The sequence below is a fragment of the Colletotrichum lupini genome, chromosome 1 (genome assembly GCF_023278565.1).
Source record: "Colletotrichum lupini chromosome 1, complete sequence".
Taxonomy (NCBI): domain Eukaryota; kingdom Fungi; phylum Ascomycota; class Sordariomycetes; order Glomerellales; family Glomerellaceae; genus Colletotrichum; species Colletotrichum lupini.
In genome coordinates this window covers 1265543-1282822 of record NC_064672.1, presented here as the reverse complement: position 1 = coordinate 1282822, position 17280 = coordinate 1265543, and the positions used below count along the sequence as shown (strand labels likewise).

The window sequence follows — 17280 nt, the reverse complement described above, 5'->3', positions numbered from 1 at the left end:
AACCCGGCCTAAGCATATCGAAAAAGGTTGAATTGAGAGACGGGTGTGTGGGGGAAAGGCGAGCGGCGGAACGTTGGAAAGCAACTTTGCTTCTGACCCTGGGTCATATCTATACGATATATCCATGCGGAGTGCAGAGATAGGCAATGAGAGAAACTGGATACACAATCAGCGTGTCATTTCCAACACTACAACCATGATAGGAGTAGCAACCAAGGTGATCCGAAGAGCCGAACAAACCGCAAGACAAGCCGGACCAACTCCCCTCCTAGGACAAGTCTGCTCTTGAGGCCAAGACCTGGGTGGACGCGTGGTGTCTTGCTGTTGTTGGTCGAGAGCCGTTGCTGGCAAGGTGGAGGAGGAGGCTAAGAGTAGGGAGCAAAAGTCAATTACCTACTCTAAAAAGATGGACAGGGAGTCGTTGAGGGGCCGCTAATCTGCGCCTTATCGCCTGCCAATCATCTGCCTCACGTGTCGATGACCGACCGCCGGCCCCGGAGCTCCAACCCCGGTCGTCCCTGGGTGTGCCCCTGTCTATCACCGTTACCAAGATTCTAAGCTTGACTCGATTCCGCTGGGCCCCTTCAGCTCCCTCCCTCATGGCTGAGTACCTGTCCTCACATTCTTTGCGTAGCATCATGAACTCGTACTCATGAACCAGCAGTCAACAGTCTATGATGCACCACACTCTCTTAATACTCATTTGAAGAATCTTTGGTCGAATTCTCACTATCGTGGTATCACAACTAATCTTTTTCAAAGATGGGGATCTGGCCTAAAAACTGCGGTGCACACCTTCACTCAATTTCCTACAAATGAAAACTGTCCCAGAACATTACAAAGAGTTGTACAAATCCCAAGGACCTCTTGGCCATTGAGTGAAGTTTCCCGTATATGCCTCAGAAAACCCTTGGCGACGACAGGAACAGCTGCCTACTGATATCTCAAGCGAGATCAGGCTAGCAAAATGTATGCACCAACAAAAAGTTCATTTCTTTTCCGACCTCGAGACATACACACTCGGAAACAGCTCTACCAGCGTAGCTGCCTTTGCTTCAGACTTGCCACCGGTCGAGCCCGTCAAAGACAGCTCCGGTGATCGCTGGGACCGCCGGGAACCGTCCCAGGCTCCGACTCGGCTTGTTGCCCTGGGGCCCCGGCATCTGGAGCCGCTCAACACTCGAGCGTCCACTCCCGCTTACTCCAGATCGGCTTCCTCCTCGTCGCGCTGGACAAGCTCGTGGTCGTCACGCTCAGCCAGGTCATGCTCTTCGCGCTGTTCCAGGTCGGCTGACTCCTCGTCACGTCCGAGAAGACCGCTGAGAAGGGCGAGAGGGTCAGCCTGGGCCTTGTTGGCACCACCGTTGGCAGCGTTTCCGCCTGCAGCGCCTCCACCAATCTGCAAGTGAATGTTAGCGAATGTTCAATGGCATGCGTCTCTGGGGCTACTTACGCTCTCGAGGATGGAAGAGAGGATGTTGTTACCGTCGGCTGCCTGGTTGTTCTTCGCAGCGGCGCCTCCAGCAGCGTTGTTCTTCTTGCCGTTCTTGCCGTTCTTCTTCTTGCCACCAGCGTTCGCGGTTCCGTTGTTCGCAGCACCACCGGCGGCACCACCAGCAGCCGCGCCGCCAGCTGCGTTGTCGGCTCCGTTGTTCTTCTTGGCAGCGGCGTTACCCTTTGCAGCCTTGGCCTTCTTTCCGCCAGCCGCAGCGCCGTCGGCGGCGTTGGCAGTTCCGTTGTTGGCAGCGCCACCGTTGTTCTTCTTGGCCTTGTTCTTCTTGGCTCCGGCAGCACCGGCGGCAGCGTTGTTCTTCTTGCCCGCGGCCTTGGCCTGTGCGTTCTTCTTGCCCTTCTTGCCCTTCTTCTTGCCTCCGGCATTGGCAGTTCCGTTGTTGGCGGCACCGCCGGCTGTGGCTCCTCCGGCAGTGGCACCACCGGCAGCGGCACCGGCTCCTCCGGCAGCAGCGGCGTCCTTGGCGGCCTTCTTAGTGGCGACTCCGTTCTCGCCTGCGTTCTCGCCTGCGTTCTCGCCCTCCTGCTGGACGTCGGCGTTGTCACCGGCTGGCGTTGAAAGTTAGATGAGTTCCGAACGTTGATGTGTGAGTTTCTTTGACATACCTTGCTCGCCCTTGGCGCGGCGCAGAACAGGCCTGACATCAACTTGAGCCGGGAAGTTCAGGTCACGGACGGGCAGAGCCACGGATCGGTCCTCCTGGGTAGGGAGGGCGATGACCTGGGCGGCGATGGCCGCAATGGAAAGGAGGATAGAGCTCTTCATTTTGAAGGAGTGCTGAATGTCTCTAGTCAAAGAGATGAAGGAAAAAGTTGATGGTATAATTTACAACTGAAAAGGGTTCACAGAACCTGGAGAGAATGGAATGTGAGAATGGAAGAAATGAGAAAGGCACTCAAGGAAAGACTGGACCAGCCAAAGAGAAGGAACTGAACCAGAAATGTTGTTGTGTTGAAGACTTGAGAGTGTCGAGAGAAGAGAAACCGAAATCAAGGCCAGATCGGGCTGGGTTGATATAGAGTATAAGCTTCCTGGGAATCTCACTCGGATCCAGATCCCTCGGAATATCATGCCGCAGGTAGAGCAGGCACAGATTGCACCCATGAGGTCACAGTGCCAAGGAATTGAGACGTCTTGTCAAACAAATGAGGTGAACGCTATCTTTGCCCAATGTCACCATGTCAGCCATGTCACAGACTGTGATCCATCGCGAGGGCAGTGCAGTTTGGTGGAGCAGGGGAGTCGGGTCCTCAGTTTGAGAAAGAGACGTTATGGCGAATGGGAAGAGGTGTGTGCCAAGCATCACGACGGTGCCATGTCGCGCCAAACCCCGGAGCAGCCGTGAGCCGGGGAAAGCGGAGACGAGGTCCCAAAATAAAAAGAGAGCAGAAAAGGTGTCTGTAGCCGATTGATGATGGGCCTCGCTACCATGCGTTTGCGGTTGAGGGTGCCAGTGGTGGCCATGGAGGGCGACTGTTGATCAGACGGTTGGTGATTTAGAACGGCCCCGCCGCGGCGGATTCTTGTATGTACCTCTCCAGAACTGAGGCTTGCGGAGGTGGAACGGGTCCCCAACGGTGGTGGCTGCTTGACGGTAGCTAGACCTGGTAATAGGCTGCATCCAGCCATCATCCCGTACTCTGCACACACAGAACGTGGGAACTAGTGTCCGTCGTGCCCTGGTTGGCATGTGTTGTTAATGCTTGTGCGGTGGTGGCATTCTCAAGGTCGCGTACCTTGCGGTTAGTGGAACAGCCATGGGGGTTGAAGGGTTTGATCGGAGGACAGGTTGTCAAACCTGGGATGAAACACCGCCCAAAAGGGCGCTTGGCCAAAATCGCGAACGCCTCTCGCTTCCCAACAAGAGTCTTCCTTCCCCTCTGCGCGCGACTGTCTCCATCCCAAGACGCTGGTGACGAGTGGGATGCCGCCCATTTGAAGAGTGAGGTGCCAGGATGGCGTTTGAAGGATGAGCATGCGCGAAGCGATGAAGTCTAAATTTCAGAAGTGCAACGATGCACCCTGGGTCGTTTCTTGACAAGCAGGGGAGCCTCTCGTGAATCAGAACCGGCCCCCTAGGCGTTGCAGAAGCAAAAAGTGGCCTGAATGGCAGGATTTGCAAAAACTTATTGGATCTCTGCTAGGGCACCGGTTACGATGGCCGTAATAGTACACTGCCAGTACGAAGTAGCGTATAGCAACCAAGACACGCTCCGAGTCCCCACGAGCTTGATTTGTGAGCCGCAATCAAGCGTTGAAGGGTTAAAGCTTGGCCCTGGTCGATACCGTTACATCGCTCTCCTTCTTCCGTCATTCGCCGCACTACTGTTCCTGAAGGCTGTCTGATTTGCAGTGTCTGCTTAGGCCTTTAGAAATTGGGGGATCTCGACTGGAGAGGTGCTTGTTTGGAAGCGGTGCCGCGGGTTGCGGTTGCTGCGCCATTCCGTCCCATTCCATGCCGTCCGTTCCCATCCCTTCACAGTTCACACAATAAATGCCGAGGGCTAGAACACAAGGCAACGTTGGGAGTCTCCGCACCCTGGTCGACCTGGCTCGAGGGTTGAGGGATCGAAGTCGAGAGAAGGGACGGTGTTTCAACTGGTGCATCGAATTGCCAAGGACTTCTGTCTCGAGCAGATTGACAAAGTCGGGCGATGATCGTCGCGCAACACTGGCCAAGACCACAGCAGCATGGCGTTCTTGTTGAGGTGGGAATAACAGGCCAGAACTAAGAAATACCAAGAGAGACGCTCGGTGTTGGCGATGCTTCCGGCCTTGGTTGCGAGTATCAGAAATCTCTTGGTTTCTTTTAGTTTTTCCAGGCCTGGCTTGTAGTTAGTAGTCTTGGACCTAATCTTGGAGTCTTGGCTTTGGTCAGAGTCAGAGTCAGAGTCAGAATCAGACCTCAGGCAACTTCTGGAGTCTGGAGATCACCGGGGCGGCTCCAGTATTCCAGAATTACAGTAGAGGCCAAGCATTTTGGCGAGGGGAATCAGGGGATGAACGGATGTGCTGCGATCCTGTTTGGGAAATCATGGAGAAAGGAGGCGGGAGAGCAGAGCAGTGATCGGCGAGCGAGGAAAATCAGACACAGGAGAGAGGAGCTTGGTCAATGATGCCGGTGCATTGCTTTCCCCACGAGAATTGAAGAGGAGACGGACGGTTCGCATCACTTTGACTGAAGGGGGGTCCCTCCTTCCCAATTTCTCTTCCATGACCCGTCTTTTCCATTGGGTCCCGGGTTGTCTTCCAGCCCTCCAGGTTCCCAGCAAGTATTTGCCCCAAGTTCCCAACATGGCAGCAGCAGTCTGTGAGTCCCGTCGTGACTGCCCTGTCATGCGATGTGGTCGACACAGACTCGACCCGAGCAGAAGGAAGGCCCCATTGGACTCCCGTCTTGGCAAGACCCATCACAATCACGTGGCTGCCCTCCTCGCACTTGCTCTTTCTCTCCCCTCTTCTGTCTCTTGCTTCCTTCCATCATCAGGTTACCTTCATAGGTACGGAGTACCTGCCTTATCTTTACACAGTAGTAAGATAGGTAAGGTACTTCGTGGACGTGCCTTCCTTGTGCATCAACAGAGGCTGAAGCACAGTCCAAATCACGTGGGAGGTGACGAATCCCCATTTCAGATGTGGTTGGGTCTTCCCTTCCACTGCGGCTCTTCAACACGTGGGACACCGCATGGCTGGTACCATAAGGTTCCTTGCTGTCCCAAACTTGGGATTTCAAATGACTCTATCCTCTGCACACGCCTGTTTTGCTTCGAATCGTACAGTTCTGTATTTAGCAAAGATGAACACAACCAACTTCAGACGACGTGATGGTGGTGGTCAGATGTCGTTATCGCTCCCGGACGAGTCAATTACCTACAGCCGTCTTCCACTGAGGCTGCCCAAGGCTCCAATGGCACAGTAGACAGCTTTTCAACCTTCTACACGCCTCGCCTTACATGACACCCGCCACATACATCAATCATCTCAAGTCTGGAGAAAGTCATCTCATCAACATGAACCTCTAACTTGGACGGTTCCACGGTCAGACTGGATGCGTCCATCGGCCCCCGACTCCAGGTTTCCTGTCTTTTTCTGTCAGTGCTGATGCATTCATTCATCTCAGACGCTCACACCTGACCTACAGGCTACGGAGTACCTGGTCAGACCAACACGCCGTATTGTGTCGATGCACGGGGCCTGAGTCGTCCGATGCAACTTCCTTGACTAGCACCAAAATCCTGCCTGACTGCTCGGCGATGCTGCTTCGAGCCGATCGGTTTTCGTCCCTTTCTTACATCGGACATTCAATCCCCCATCTCGGTTGACGTCGACTGTCATCTGGTCCATCAGTCCAAGATGAGACCGGTTCCGCTTTGGGCAATTCACGGGGTGGCTGTGTCTAGCTGCCGCTATGCCGCACCCCGAGACAGGCACACCTTGATTTGATTGGCAACTCCACGTCAACACCACCAAACTTGGCCCCCTCTGCCTAAGGCTCTTACCGTCTTACCTCGAGTCTGGGAATTTACGGAGGATTGCGGCGTGTGGTGCGGTGACTGCAGGCCCGTCGCTTCCATTCTGTTCTGTCCTTTTCCCAGTCAATCTCATACTATTTCCATTCATTTCCTTTCGTCTCGACGTGCAATAAGTTTGGGCGTACTGCAACTCTGTTTTGGAATTGTTCTCTTCAGTTTGGCACCTCGTTTTGACGCTATTGCTAGTAAACGAGTCACAAAGCGTTACATTCGGCTCATGTTTTGTTTGAAATCTCACTTTGATTAAATTGCCTCACTCCCTTGGTCTTGAAACACCATCAGCGACACGAGAGTCCCCCGGTGCCCGCTAGCACCATGTGGGTCCCGCAGCCGGCTTGTTCTCCCGGCCTTGACAACTCTCTCGGTCCGTGGGCCGGAGAATTGTGCCGGGGCGGATTCGACTTTACACTTTTCTTCGAGGAGGCCATACTAGCTGTTCCCCTGCAATCTCTCCTCCTGCTGTTGCTCCCCACATGTGCCTTACGCCTGGCAAGATCCGATGTCAAAGTTGTGCCCAGCACCCTGCGCTGGCTCAAAGCTGTTAGTCCTGGCAAACTGCTTCCTACCACAATGGCTGATCTCGAAAGTCTGCATCCATTTCTCTGGCTGCCCTAAACTTCGTTCTTCTGATCCTCTGGATCACTACACCATCGACAACCATCACCCATACGCGCGCGACCATTCCCACCGCCATCATTAGTCTAATTGCCTCGATAGGATTGGGTCTGTTATCATGGCTCGCTCATCAACGGTCCGTAAGGCCGTCATTCGTCCTGTCAGTTTACTTGTTTCTGTCAATTCTGTTTGACACTGCTCGTACCCGAACTTTGTGGATGCTGGGGCCCCATCAGACCATACCCGCCATATTCACCTGTACTCTGGCTGTCAGAGCTGTCATGATCCTTCTAGAATCAACAGAGAAGCGCAGGATCCTAGTTCCAGAACACAAAGGATACTCCAAGGAGGTCACCAGCGGCACTTTCAACAGATCAGTCTTCTTCTGGTTGACGTCACTCTTTATCAACGGATACAGAAACATCCTTCAACTAGATGACCTCTATCCACTGGACCCGAAGCTAGCCTCAGAGCCGCTCTACAGAAAACTCGCCGGCGCGTGGGACCAAGGTAATCTATTTTCGGCCCCCAAACTAAAACACGAAATGTTCCGCGGACTAATATATCTGATTTCTACACAAAAAAGTCCCCGACAAGACGGTCCCCGGCGCTTTGTTCAGCACCTGGCTCCGCGCCTTTGCCGGCCCTCTTGCCGCGGCCATCGTCCCGAAACTCTTTCAGATCGCCTTCAACTACGCCCAGCCGTTTCTGATTGACGAGGCTATTCGCCTTGCCAGTCAGCCGCAACAGCAGCCCTACAATAATCACGGTTTTGGTTTGATAGGGGCGTACGTGATCGTTTACACCGGTATTGCTGTGGGTTCTGCGTTTCGTCATCTTCGCTCTCGGTCAAGAGGGCGTTCTAGAACTACTCAAAGTGCGGAACGCTGAGATATCATGTTGTAGGTCTCGACGGGCCAGTATGACTGGCGCAATCAACGTGCGGCCTCCATGACGAGGGGCAGTACGACGGCACTTGTCTATCGGAAAGCGTTGAGGCTGGATTTGACGTCGCCCAACGTCAGCCCTTCCGCGGCTCTGACTTTAGTTGGAACCGATAGCGAGACCATCAGCCAGGGCATCATGCAGCTTCACGAGGTCTGGAGTGGACTTGTCGAGATTGGTATCGGGATTTACCTGATTTACAGGCAGCTTGGAGCTGCCTGTGCCATGCCCGTTGCCCTCGTTTTCGGTAGGATGCCATATCAGCTTCGCTGGCTGAGAGAACCTCAGAATCTGATGCATATCGGCAGTTGTCCTACTTGCCACAGCTTTTCTCGCTGTTCCTACCGGCAAAGCATCCGCGGAATGGATCAAAGCCTCGCAAGATCGCGTCTCAACGACCTCCAAGACGCTGGGGAACATCAAATGGCTCAAGATCTCTGGCCTCAATGATGTTGCCTTTTCAGTGATTCAAAAGCTTCGAACCGTAGAGCTCGAGGTTTCCAAGAGATTCAGGGTACTGTTGGGCATCTCCATGATGTTTTGTAAGCTTTTTTCCTGCGTTGCCTCTCCGTGACATGTACGCTGAGACTGTTCCTTTCAAGTGATTTGCACGCCGATCTGGTCTCCAATACTCACCTTCAGCACATTCGTTGCAACGGCGGCTCGAACCGGCGATGTTTTGACGATCCAAAAGGCGTTCACCGCGTACTCTTTGTTGATACTGGTGAACCAGCCATTAGTCGGTATCGTCATGGGACTTCCGCTCCTGGCTTCTGCCCTGGCTTCTTTCCAGAGAATCCAAGACTTTTTGAACGGCAAGGAAAGAGTTGACGCCAGACTCGCTAGCGAGGGTGTCAAAATCGCCGGGGCTGGGAAATCCGTGACAGAGTCCCCAAAAGCTGCTGGTCTAGGCCCAGACGTCGAGCTGTCCGACATGCATGAAAGTGAGTTGCCAGTCGCCGATTTGCCCCTCAGCGTCATCGCCTCTGTAAAGGGAACATTCTCTTGGTCAGACGACTCCAAGCCTGTCATCGACATCGACAACTGGAACGTCCGGCGACGAGCTTTCACCTTGGTACTCGGGCCTGTGGGCTGTGGCAAGTCGACGCTTCTAAAGTGTTTACTCGGCGAGTTATCGTCCTTCAAGGGCACCATTTCCACCAACTTCTCTGGCGTCACGTACTGCGGCCAAACCGCGTGGATACCGAACGACAGTGTACGTAACATCATCACCGGTCACGCCGCGTTCGATTCGGCCTGGTACTACATCGTCATCAAGGCGTGTGCTTTGGAGCAAGATATCGCTAGCTGGCCGAATGGAGACAGTACCGTGGCGGGTACGAAGGGAATTTCTATGAGCGGTGGTCAGAAGCATCGTCTGGTCTGTCATTGAGCTTGTTTCGGAGTTGGGGAGACGAGTGAAGCTAACACTATGGCAGGCCATTGCCCGCGCTTTGTACGCAAGACAAGAGTTGTTGGTACTTGACGACGTTTTCAGCGGCCTAGACTCTAGCACCGAAGACATCGTATTCAGTAATCTCTTCGGCAATAATGCTTTGCTCCGCCACACGGATACGACGGTCATTCTAGCATCATCTGATTGTACGACCTCCTTGACTCCTCATATGGCTTAGTGCTAACGACCCTCTGACAGCTCGCCGTGTCCCGTTTGCCGACGACGTCGTACTTCTTAACGATGAGGGTCGAATCATAGACAACGAGGCGGTCACGAAAGGACAACCATCCTCCTCAAGCAAACGCGCCGGAACAAGCGATAGCGAGAGCGTAAAGGTGCCGCCGATAACAGTAACAAACGATAAACCACCAGCCACGGTCCTCGGCCTACTCGAAGACCAAGCAGATTCCGCCCGTCAACTCGGCGACTGGGGGATGTATAGCTTCTATGCCAGGGCAGCTGGGTGGTTTAGCCTATCGACATTTGCTGGCGCCATGATTGTCTTTGCCTTTTGCGACTCGTTTCCCGGTAATCTCCCCCAAGAGTCTATTGACGTGGAAATCATCAGACTAACAAATTCATCGTCAGATATCTGGCTCAAGTGGTGGGCGGAGTCCAACGAGCAGAGACCGAACCAAGATCTGGGCAAGTGGCTTGGTGTCTACGCGGCTCTGGGAGTCGGGTCTGTGGCTTCGGTGCTCTTTGGGATGTGGTAAGTACTTGCACCATCACAGTATTAACCAGAGCCGTTGGTAACGAAACATTCTAGGCAACTTTTCATTGTCATCATCAACAAGTCGGGAGTCTATTTCCACGGCGTTCTACTAGACACCACATCTCGGTAAGGTACACAACCGACTTTTTTTTTTGCTGTCCATACTAACAGAGATAGTGCGCCCATGACATTTCACAGTTCAGTGGACAGCGGCATCACAGTCAACAGATTCAGCCAAGATCTCCAGCTCATCGACATGGAGCTGCCCGCCGCAGCACTCGGCCTGGCCGTAGGTACGCAAGACTCTTTCCATCTCTAACGAAACCGAAGCCCAACTAACCTTCCAATCCTAGGCGTCGCGTTCGGCGTAGCACGCTTCATAGTCATGTCCGTCTCCTCACGCTACATGGCCGCCATCCTCCCCTTCCTCATCCCAACCTTCTACGCCATCCAGCACTTCTACCTCCGCACCTCGCGACAAATGCGCCTCCTCGACATCGAGCACAAAGCACCCCTCTACTCCCAACTCATCGAAACCCTCGAAGGCCTAGCGACAATCAGAGCCTTCCGCTGGGAAGACAATTTCGAAAAGGTCAACCTCCGCCGGCTCGACGACTCACAGCGACCCAAGTACCTCCTTGCATGCCTACAAAGCTGGCTAACGTTTTCGGTTGACATGGTGATTGCCGTCATCGCCGTTGTCCTCGTTGTATTGGTCACGACGCTGCGCGAACAAATTGGGCCCGGGTTCATTGGTGTTGCGTTGACGAATGTGTTGGCGTTTAGTGGGTGCGTGAAGGCGATTATCACGTCGTGGGTCATGTTGGAGGTTTCGCTTGGCGCGGTTGCGAGGGTGAGGAACTTTTCTTTGACTACGGCGTCTGAGGACGACTCTCGTGTGCAGCTTGCGGAGCCAGAAGGAGAGTGGCCAAGTCAAGGAGCCGTTGAGCTTCGGAAAGTGACGGCGTCCTACGCGTAAGTTTATAGAATCGTTAAACCGGACCTTGAGAGTGTAAAGCTGACGTTGTAATAGATCATCTGGTACCGTACTTGAAGATGTAAACATCTCAATCGAACCAGGTCAAAAGGTTGCAATCTGCGGCCGAACAGGCAGGCAAGTGATTCCCTAGCCCCAACCTTACCAGCACAAAGACATCTAACACTCCCTCCAGCGGCAAAAGCTCCCTCATCCTCTGCCTCCTCCGCATGATGGACCTAGACTCGGGCACAATCACCATCGACAACGTCGACAACGCCACGCTGCCCCACGAATACGTCCGTTCCAAGATCGTCGCGGTCCCGCAGGAGTCCTATATTTTCGACGGCACCGTGCGGTTGAATCTCGACCCGGGCCAGACAGCGTCGGACGAGGATATCACGGCGGTCTTGAAAAGGGTGCAGCTCTGGGAGAAAGTCGAGGAGCGCGGTGGTCTGGATGCCGTAATTGACGATAAGTTCTTCTCGCAGGGTGAGGCGCAGTTGTTGGTGTTTGCGAGGGCTATGTTGAGGAAGGGGAGGGTGCTTGTTCTGGATGAGATTACGAGCAGGTGAGTTTACTCTTTGCTATTTCCCTTTCGCAAGTGTTTTTTCAAGTTGGCACCTATCCTACCTGAGTGGATCAAGGAAGCTGACTTTCTATGCGAATAGCTTGGACGACGAGTCCAGTAGAATCATCGACGAGGTGCTGCGTTCGTGGTTCAGAGATTGGACCGTAATCGCGATTGCACATAAGCTGGAGTCGATACTAGACTTTGACCGAGTTGCGGTTGTCGATTCAGGAGTAGTTGTCGAGTATGGGGAGCCTCGTAGACTCCTGAAGAGCGAGTCGTCGTTCAAGGCGTTGTATGAGGGGTCATCGGGTGTGGCACACTAGGGCTGCTAGGAGGGAACTGAGGAATTGTAAGATGAATGTGTATCCCAACTCGGCATTGTATTTGTAACGTATCAAGATACCCCTCTTTCCATTAGAATTTTACATGGAACATTCTTCTCAGAAGGCAGCGATTATGGAGTGCGGAGTATGTGCCATTCTTTCTCAAGCGGTGCGCTGGAGCTGCTGCTGATGACCATGGAATTGACGTCAATGGCTTTTGGTACATCATATCAGCGAAGACAACCACGCAAGTGATGAACAAGACCAGACATGCTTTAGTCAGTCATCTCACTTATCATATTTCCGAGCAACCAGACTGCCTCACCTGGCATTTATAAGACCGACCGCACGAGTTAACATCAAGCCGTAGAAAAGAGTAAGGCTGTAGGATCATACCGCCAACCACACCCTATTCAGGCTGCATCAATAGTAGGGTCAGCAGTAATCGGCACTTGCCCTGCTGTCACCTCATTGGCGGTAAGTGACTGTATATTCCCCATAGGCTTTTTGGTTTAGATCGAAGTTGGTTGTCATTACCCAATAGAACTTTCCGTGCCATCTTCCCTCAGGCGCAGCATCCGTCTCCAAGCTGAAGTTGCACTTTTGTTACGGCTCATGACCAGGCGCAGGCTGAATATGCAGAACCGCCTTGCCTCACTGCCGCCTCGTTTGAAGCAAGTAATTTTGATGATTCTGGTCAGGCGCTCACTCCCATCACTTTCATTGTCACTTTCATCAATACTCTCATACTCATATTCGCCCTCATCTTCGTTCTCCTCTCCCTCATCTTCACTCTTGTCTCCGCCCCCGGCTTTTCATCCTCAATTCCACCCTTATTTTCACCCTCAAACCCACCTGCAACTAACACCATACTTGTTGCCTCTTGAGTCGAGTGATCTCCGACAAACTACCTGCCACAGCTTAGATGGAGCTTCAATCATGGGATGCCTTTCAAAAGACGTTGCCTCCTGCCAAGCACATGAAAGAAATCCATATAAAGAACCTAGCACTTCGTCATCCCCAAACATGTAGCTGGGTTTTTGACAGGGAAATATACCGTCAGTGGGAGAATGAGAGCAATAACACGCTCTTCTGTATCGGTCCGCCTGGGGTGGGCAAGTCGATTCTAGCTACCGCGGTAATCGACGAGTTGAAGAAATCAGATAGTCTAGTACTCTTCTTATTTTGCGAGAACCATTCTCAGCAAATGGATTTCCTCACGGGATGTCTGATCCAACAATTACTCGAGCGTATCGATTACGGCACAGATGTGGAATTGTTGTCGAAGCTCTCGAGGCCGAGGAAAGACGACAACGTCGGGAACAGGAATGGTCAAACAGCTCTTGAATCGTTGCTGTGTCACCGTAGCACCAAAAATGACACCGAGAGGGCAAGAATCTCACTCGTCTGGGATGGACTCGATAGACTTGACATTGAAGTGTCTTGCAGCCTTCTGTCCTTCTTCAGTCGCCTTCGTGCTCAGATCGACATCAAGATTTTCGCCACTTCAACGTTTGACGTGTCTCTGACAAACGAAGACAGTTCAATTACGACCCTACCAATGCCAGTTTCGGACACAACGGACCTGAAGGAGTATATCACTTCCCACGTGAAGCCACCAGCGTCGTACTCGATCCCAGAGCACATCGAGTTTTACGAAATTATTTTGAGAGCAACTGAGGGGATGTAAGTCACAGTTCACCAGTCGTGAAAATTAATGCGTCGCTAAGTCATTCCAGATTTCATGTCGCGAGTCGTATCGTCGAGGAACTTTCGCCGATGCACACGAAGTTCGAGTTCCAACGATTCTTGAGACATTGGACTCAAGAACGTCGGCATCTGAACCACGTCTTCGGCGAACTAATTGAAGCGCGTTCAGATCATTTTCAGTCTGGTCTCGCTTCGCACGTCATCGACTGGCTTACTTTCTCTCACCGAGCACTCACAATGCTCGAGCTTCAGCATGCTCTGGTAGCGGACGTCTCAGAGTACCTGCGTGTGCCTCCGACGCCAGAGAAGATCGCGTCTGCATTGCACGGCATTGTAACAATCAAGGGAGAGCAGGGAGGACAGTCAATATCCTTTTTCCACTGCGCTGTCAAAGACTACTTTTGGCACGAGAGAAGCGACCGGGCTCCCAAGATTCATGACAGCATCGTCAGCTATTGTCTGAGGCAGCTTTCGAGGATATCTTCCGACGATGGGTTCTGCAAGTCGGACGAGGACTTTGAAGAGAGGTTAAGCCACAATCCATTCTTCCTCTACGCTGCTTGTCACTGGGGGTCCCATACGCAGACATGTTCGGAGCCCGTTGCAGCCGCTATGAGGTTTCTAGACAACCGTGCCAATGTCGTAATGTCAAGCCAGGCCATTCTCATCGAACAATCCTCAACAAGGACACCCGGGTATACGCAGCGCGTCCCTAAGAACGTCACGGGACTACACCTAGCAGCTTATTTCGGGATACGAACTGCTGCTGAAGAGCTCCTCAGCGAGGGAACTGCGCCGCTGAGCTCTGTCGACACGCAAGGTCGGACGCCACTTTGGTGGGCCGCGCATTATGGACAAGATAAGGTAGTCCGACTGTTTTGCCGAAGTGACACGGCCACACTCTCACTGCTTGTCGTGGCTAAAGAAAGGGATCTAATCAAAGTCTTGCTCGATGGCAAGTACAATGTGAATATCGCCGATGCCTCGCTGGATACCCCGCTGCACCACGCCGTACGCCGGAGCTATGGAAACATAGTTGAAGATCTCTTGTCCGCTGCTGCCAACGTCAACGTGCAGAACATGGGAGGCGAAACACCGCTTGCAATAGCACTCAATAATCGCAATAGCAACATAATCAACCTCCTCATTGGAAAAGGAGGGTATACTGATTTCGTGAATACGGCCAAGTTCCGCAGGGCGCACGGGTGGCAGGACAGCCAGACTCTAGAGATCTTTCAAGATGACAAGACCACAGTTCTACGGCTGAAGCCAGGAGACAGACGCTCGTTCGAGCATTGGGGGCCGACAGAGAGATTCTCATTGTAAGCGTCTCCATTCACCGTGGCCGCTGACTGTAACGCTTACCACTTTTATAGGCAACAACAGATTCTCGGCGACGCCCCATTTTCACCTCAGCTTCGTCGTTTGACAGACAATCTTCAGATTGAGGAACTGAATCTCAAGATCATCTCACAAGAAGACAACAGGAGTCACATCACCTACTACATTGAGGCATTCATGTGGAACTCTCCCAATAATGACGAAGCTCTGCCTTGTAAGCAATTGGTGCTGTGCTGGGATGTCTTCCGCGATGAGCAAACCCATCAATGGCACACAAAGGCTCACCTCACCACCATGCCACACATTTGGCTTCCGGATAATGGCGCGGTCTTTCTGAGGCACTTTCTTATCCATGTCAAACATACATGGCTTGCTTACTGCGATGCGAATCTCGTGGATCTCCATGTGCGTATCTCCTTTACCCCAGCAGCATTGACTTTCGAGAGGTTCACTGACGCATTGCAACACGGCAGCTTCGCAAGAGAATCATTGAATCCAAGGGATCTGACCCGGCGCTCCTGGATCACCTCCTTGAGAATGGACAAAGGTGGCTCAGCCATCGTCATAACCTCTCCAAGGTCGCTTCCAGCATTAGGAATTTTGCGAGGAAGTACTGCCTACAGCACAACGAGACCGGCGATCTCGAGGAACTCACAGAGGCGATAGACCAGTTGGCTGCCGCGGTTGGAAAGAAGCTCGGTGAGTTGGACGAGAACTCGAGAGATCTCATTCAGCTGGTGGGTATAGACGGTGTTGCCAGTGTTGAACATGCCACTTACCAGGTCAAAGGGATGCAATCTCGTATCTATTAAAGAAGCGCGACAGTCTGTGCACTCGTCGACGAGCATGAAGCGATTGAGCTGGATCACGGTAACACCTCCGTAGCGTATAGCTCTACATACTAACTAACACCTTGACTAGTTCATCTTCTTACCACTCACATTCATAGGGGTAAGACTCAAAAGCCAAGAGCCGTTCATCATGCATTGACAATAGAATTTTAGACCTTATTTGGGATGAACGTAGACATCTTGGACGGCAAAAAGCCTGCCTGGTGGACTTATGTCCCTTTCGCCGCAGTCACCTCGCTTCTGACCTCTGTTGTGTGGCTTCTGTTCAAGTTTACTGAGGTTAGTAGAATTATGATCTCCACCTCAGTGTAAGCATACAGCCAGAGCTGACCAGAGGCAACAACAGCTTGAGACGAAGATTGAAACGAAGGCGAGGGCATGGGTATCTCACGTCAAAGACGGTGTAAGCACGCGCGATGACCAGGATGTACTGAGCAGATACGAATCCTCACCTAGGAGTGCCAATGCTCTCTCAGATGTAGATTCAGAAAGGGGACTCGGGATGACGAACAGGGTCTCGACGAGTAGACCATAGCAGGCTTGATACGCACATGGCAAGTTTATTTGTACAGTCAAGCATTCCGAAATGTCAGTCCGTATCTTGTAACCATTCTGTTGACGCCGGGATTCTGTGCATGACTATTGCTCTCCATAAGAGTCGTCGCTTTGCGACGGAAGTCATGGTCTATAGCCACAGCCTGATTCGAGCCTCGGCCTATATTATTGTAGGTTCTGATTCCTTGCCGCACCTCCCTTCTTTTCACAGCCAATCAAGGTATATACATACATATTGATGGACGAAGTACGACGTAGAAACAGACCTGTCGCTTGTGCCGTACTAGCCAGCCCCCGGAAACTTGACTTGCTTGACTAACACAAACGAGAAACGCCACTCTGTTCGGGTATTCCGGATGAACTGATGGGTCAATCGCCTTTATGACTTTCGTTTGCCGCGTGGGCCTTGCCAAGATGCTCCCGAGGTTCTTGTATCCCCCCGGCCGGTGTCCGGCTGGCAACTCTGGACTCCTCTCCCCGGTCTTTCGGCATCGTGGCCCGGCAGTCGTCGCGGAGCACGGAGCACCCTAATACTTGGCGCACGATCACTCATTGAGTGTCGCTTGACAACGACTGAGCGTCATGATCCCCATTGGTATCATACGAGGCCATAGTTACCTAATCCACTTCTTTCCAGAGCCTCAAGCAGGAACCAGCAGATGAAGCTATCTTATCATTCGATGTCCCGTGAAATCACAACTCCGGAGCGCTGGCTGAATCGACTGCCCAAAGGTGGGGGAAGAACACTCTGCCGGGAGCAATCGTTCCTTCCGCCCAATTACCGCCACATCTCCCGAGCAGCCCCTCCAAATTGCGGCGACCCCACACTCGAACTGTCAAAAAGCGGGCCCGTCTCTCCACGCACCGGGTGCTGCTGCTGCATGCCCCTCGTCGTGTTGTCCGGGGTTCGGAGACGAGGGGCAGGAGCTGTAAGGTACACCAGACTTGCCTACTCTTTTTCTTAAATCTTTCCCACACCTCCCCCTTCCCCTTTCACATGATTCTGTCTTGACGTTTCTCGTAAAGAGTATTCCCCTGACCCAGTCATCGTGACGTTTTTGCCAATCGGAGCTCGACATCCCTGGAGCTTCCTCATTACCTCGGCGAAACTCACCCGACTTGCCATAGTTTCCTCGCTCCTACATTCTCCGAGACGTTTTGAAACTACAATTTC

General features: G+C 52.6%; 3 protein-coding genes across 3 annotated transcripts; 2 read left to right on the top strand and 1 right to left on the bottom strand.

The window, feature by feature from the left end:
- Positions 1-1198: 1198 nt before the first annotated feature.
- On the bottom strand, positions 1199-2278 carry CLUP02_00345 (uncharacterized protein; the record flags this gene model as incomplete). The annotated part of the gene is made up of 3 exons (XM_049279395.1): positions 1199-1399; positions 1454-2061; positions 2119-2278. 3 exons carry the CDS (start codon positions 2276-2278, stop codon positions 1199-1201), a joined length of 969 nt encoding a protein of 322 aa, XP_049135352.1.
- A 4082-nt stretch (positions 2279-6360) lies between these two features.
- Positions 6361-11649, top strand: CLUP02_00344 (ABC transporter; the record flags this gene model as incomplete). Its single annotated transcript, XM_049279394.1, has 14 exons — positions 6361-6585; positions 6633-7170; positions 7247-7476; positions 7567-7852; positions 7914-8147; positions 8208-8986; positions 9045-9207; positions 9260-9773; positions 9831-9902; positions 9954-10069; positions 10130-10751; positions 10810-10864; positions 10929-11323; positions 11424-11649. 14 exons carry the CDS (start codon positions 6361-6363, stop codon positions 11647-11649), a joined length of 4455 nt encoding a protein of 1484 aa, XP_049135351.1.
- A 925-nt stretch (positions 11650-12574) lies between these two features.
- Positions 12575-16079, top strand: CLUP02_00343 (uncharacterized protein; the record flags this gene model as incomplete). The annotated part of the gene is made up of 8 exons (XM_049279393.1): positions 12575-13335; positions 13389-14681; positions 14736-15105; positions 15174-15437; positions 15622-15651; positions 15705-15830; positions 15898-15954; positions 16065-16079. 8 exons carry the CDS (start codon positions 12575-12577, stop codon positions 16077-16079), a joined length of 2916 nt encoding a protein of 971 aa, XP_049135350.1.
- Positions 16080-17280: the final 1201 nt, after the last annotated feature.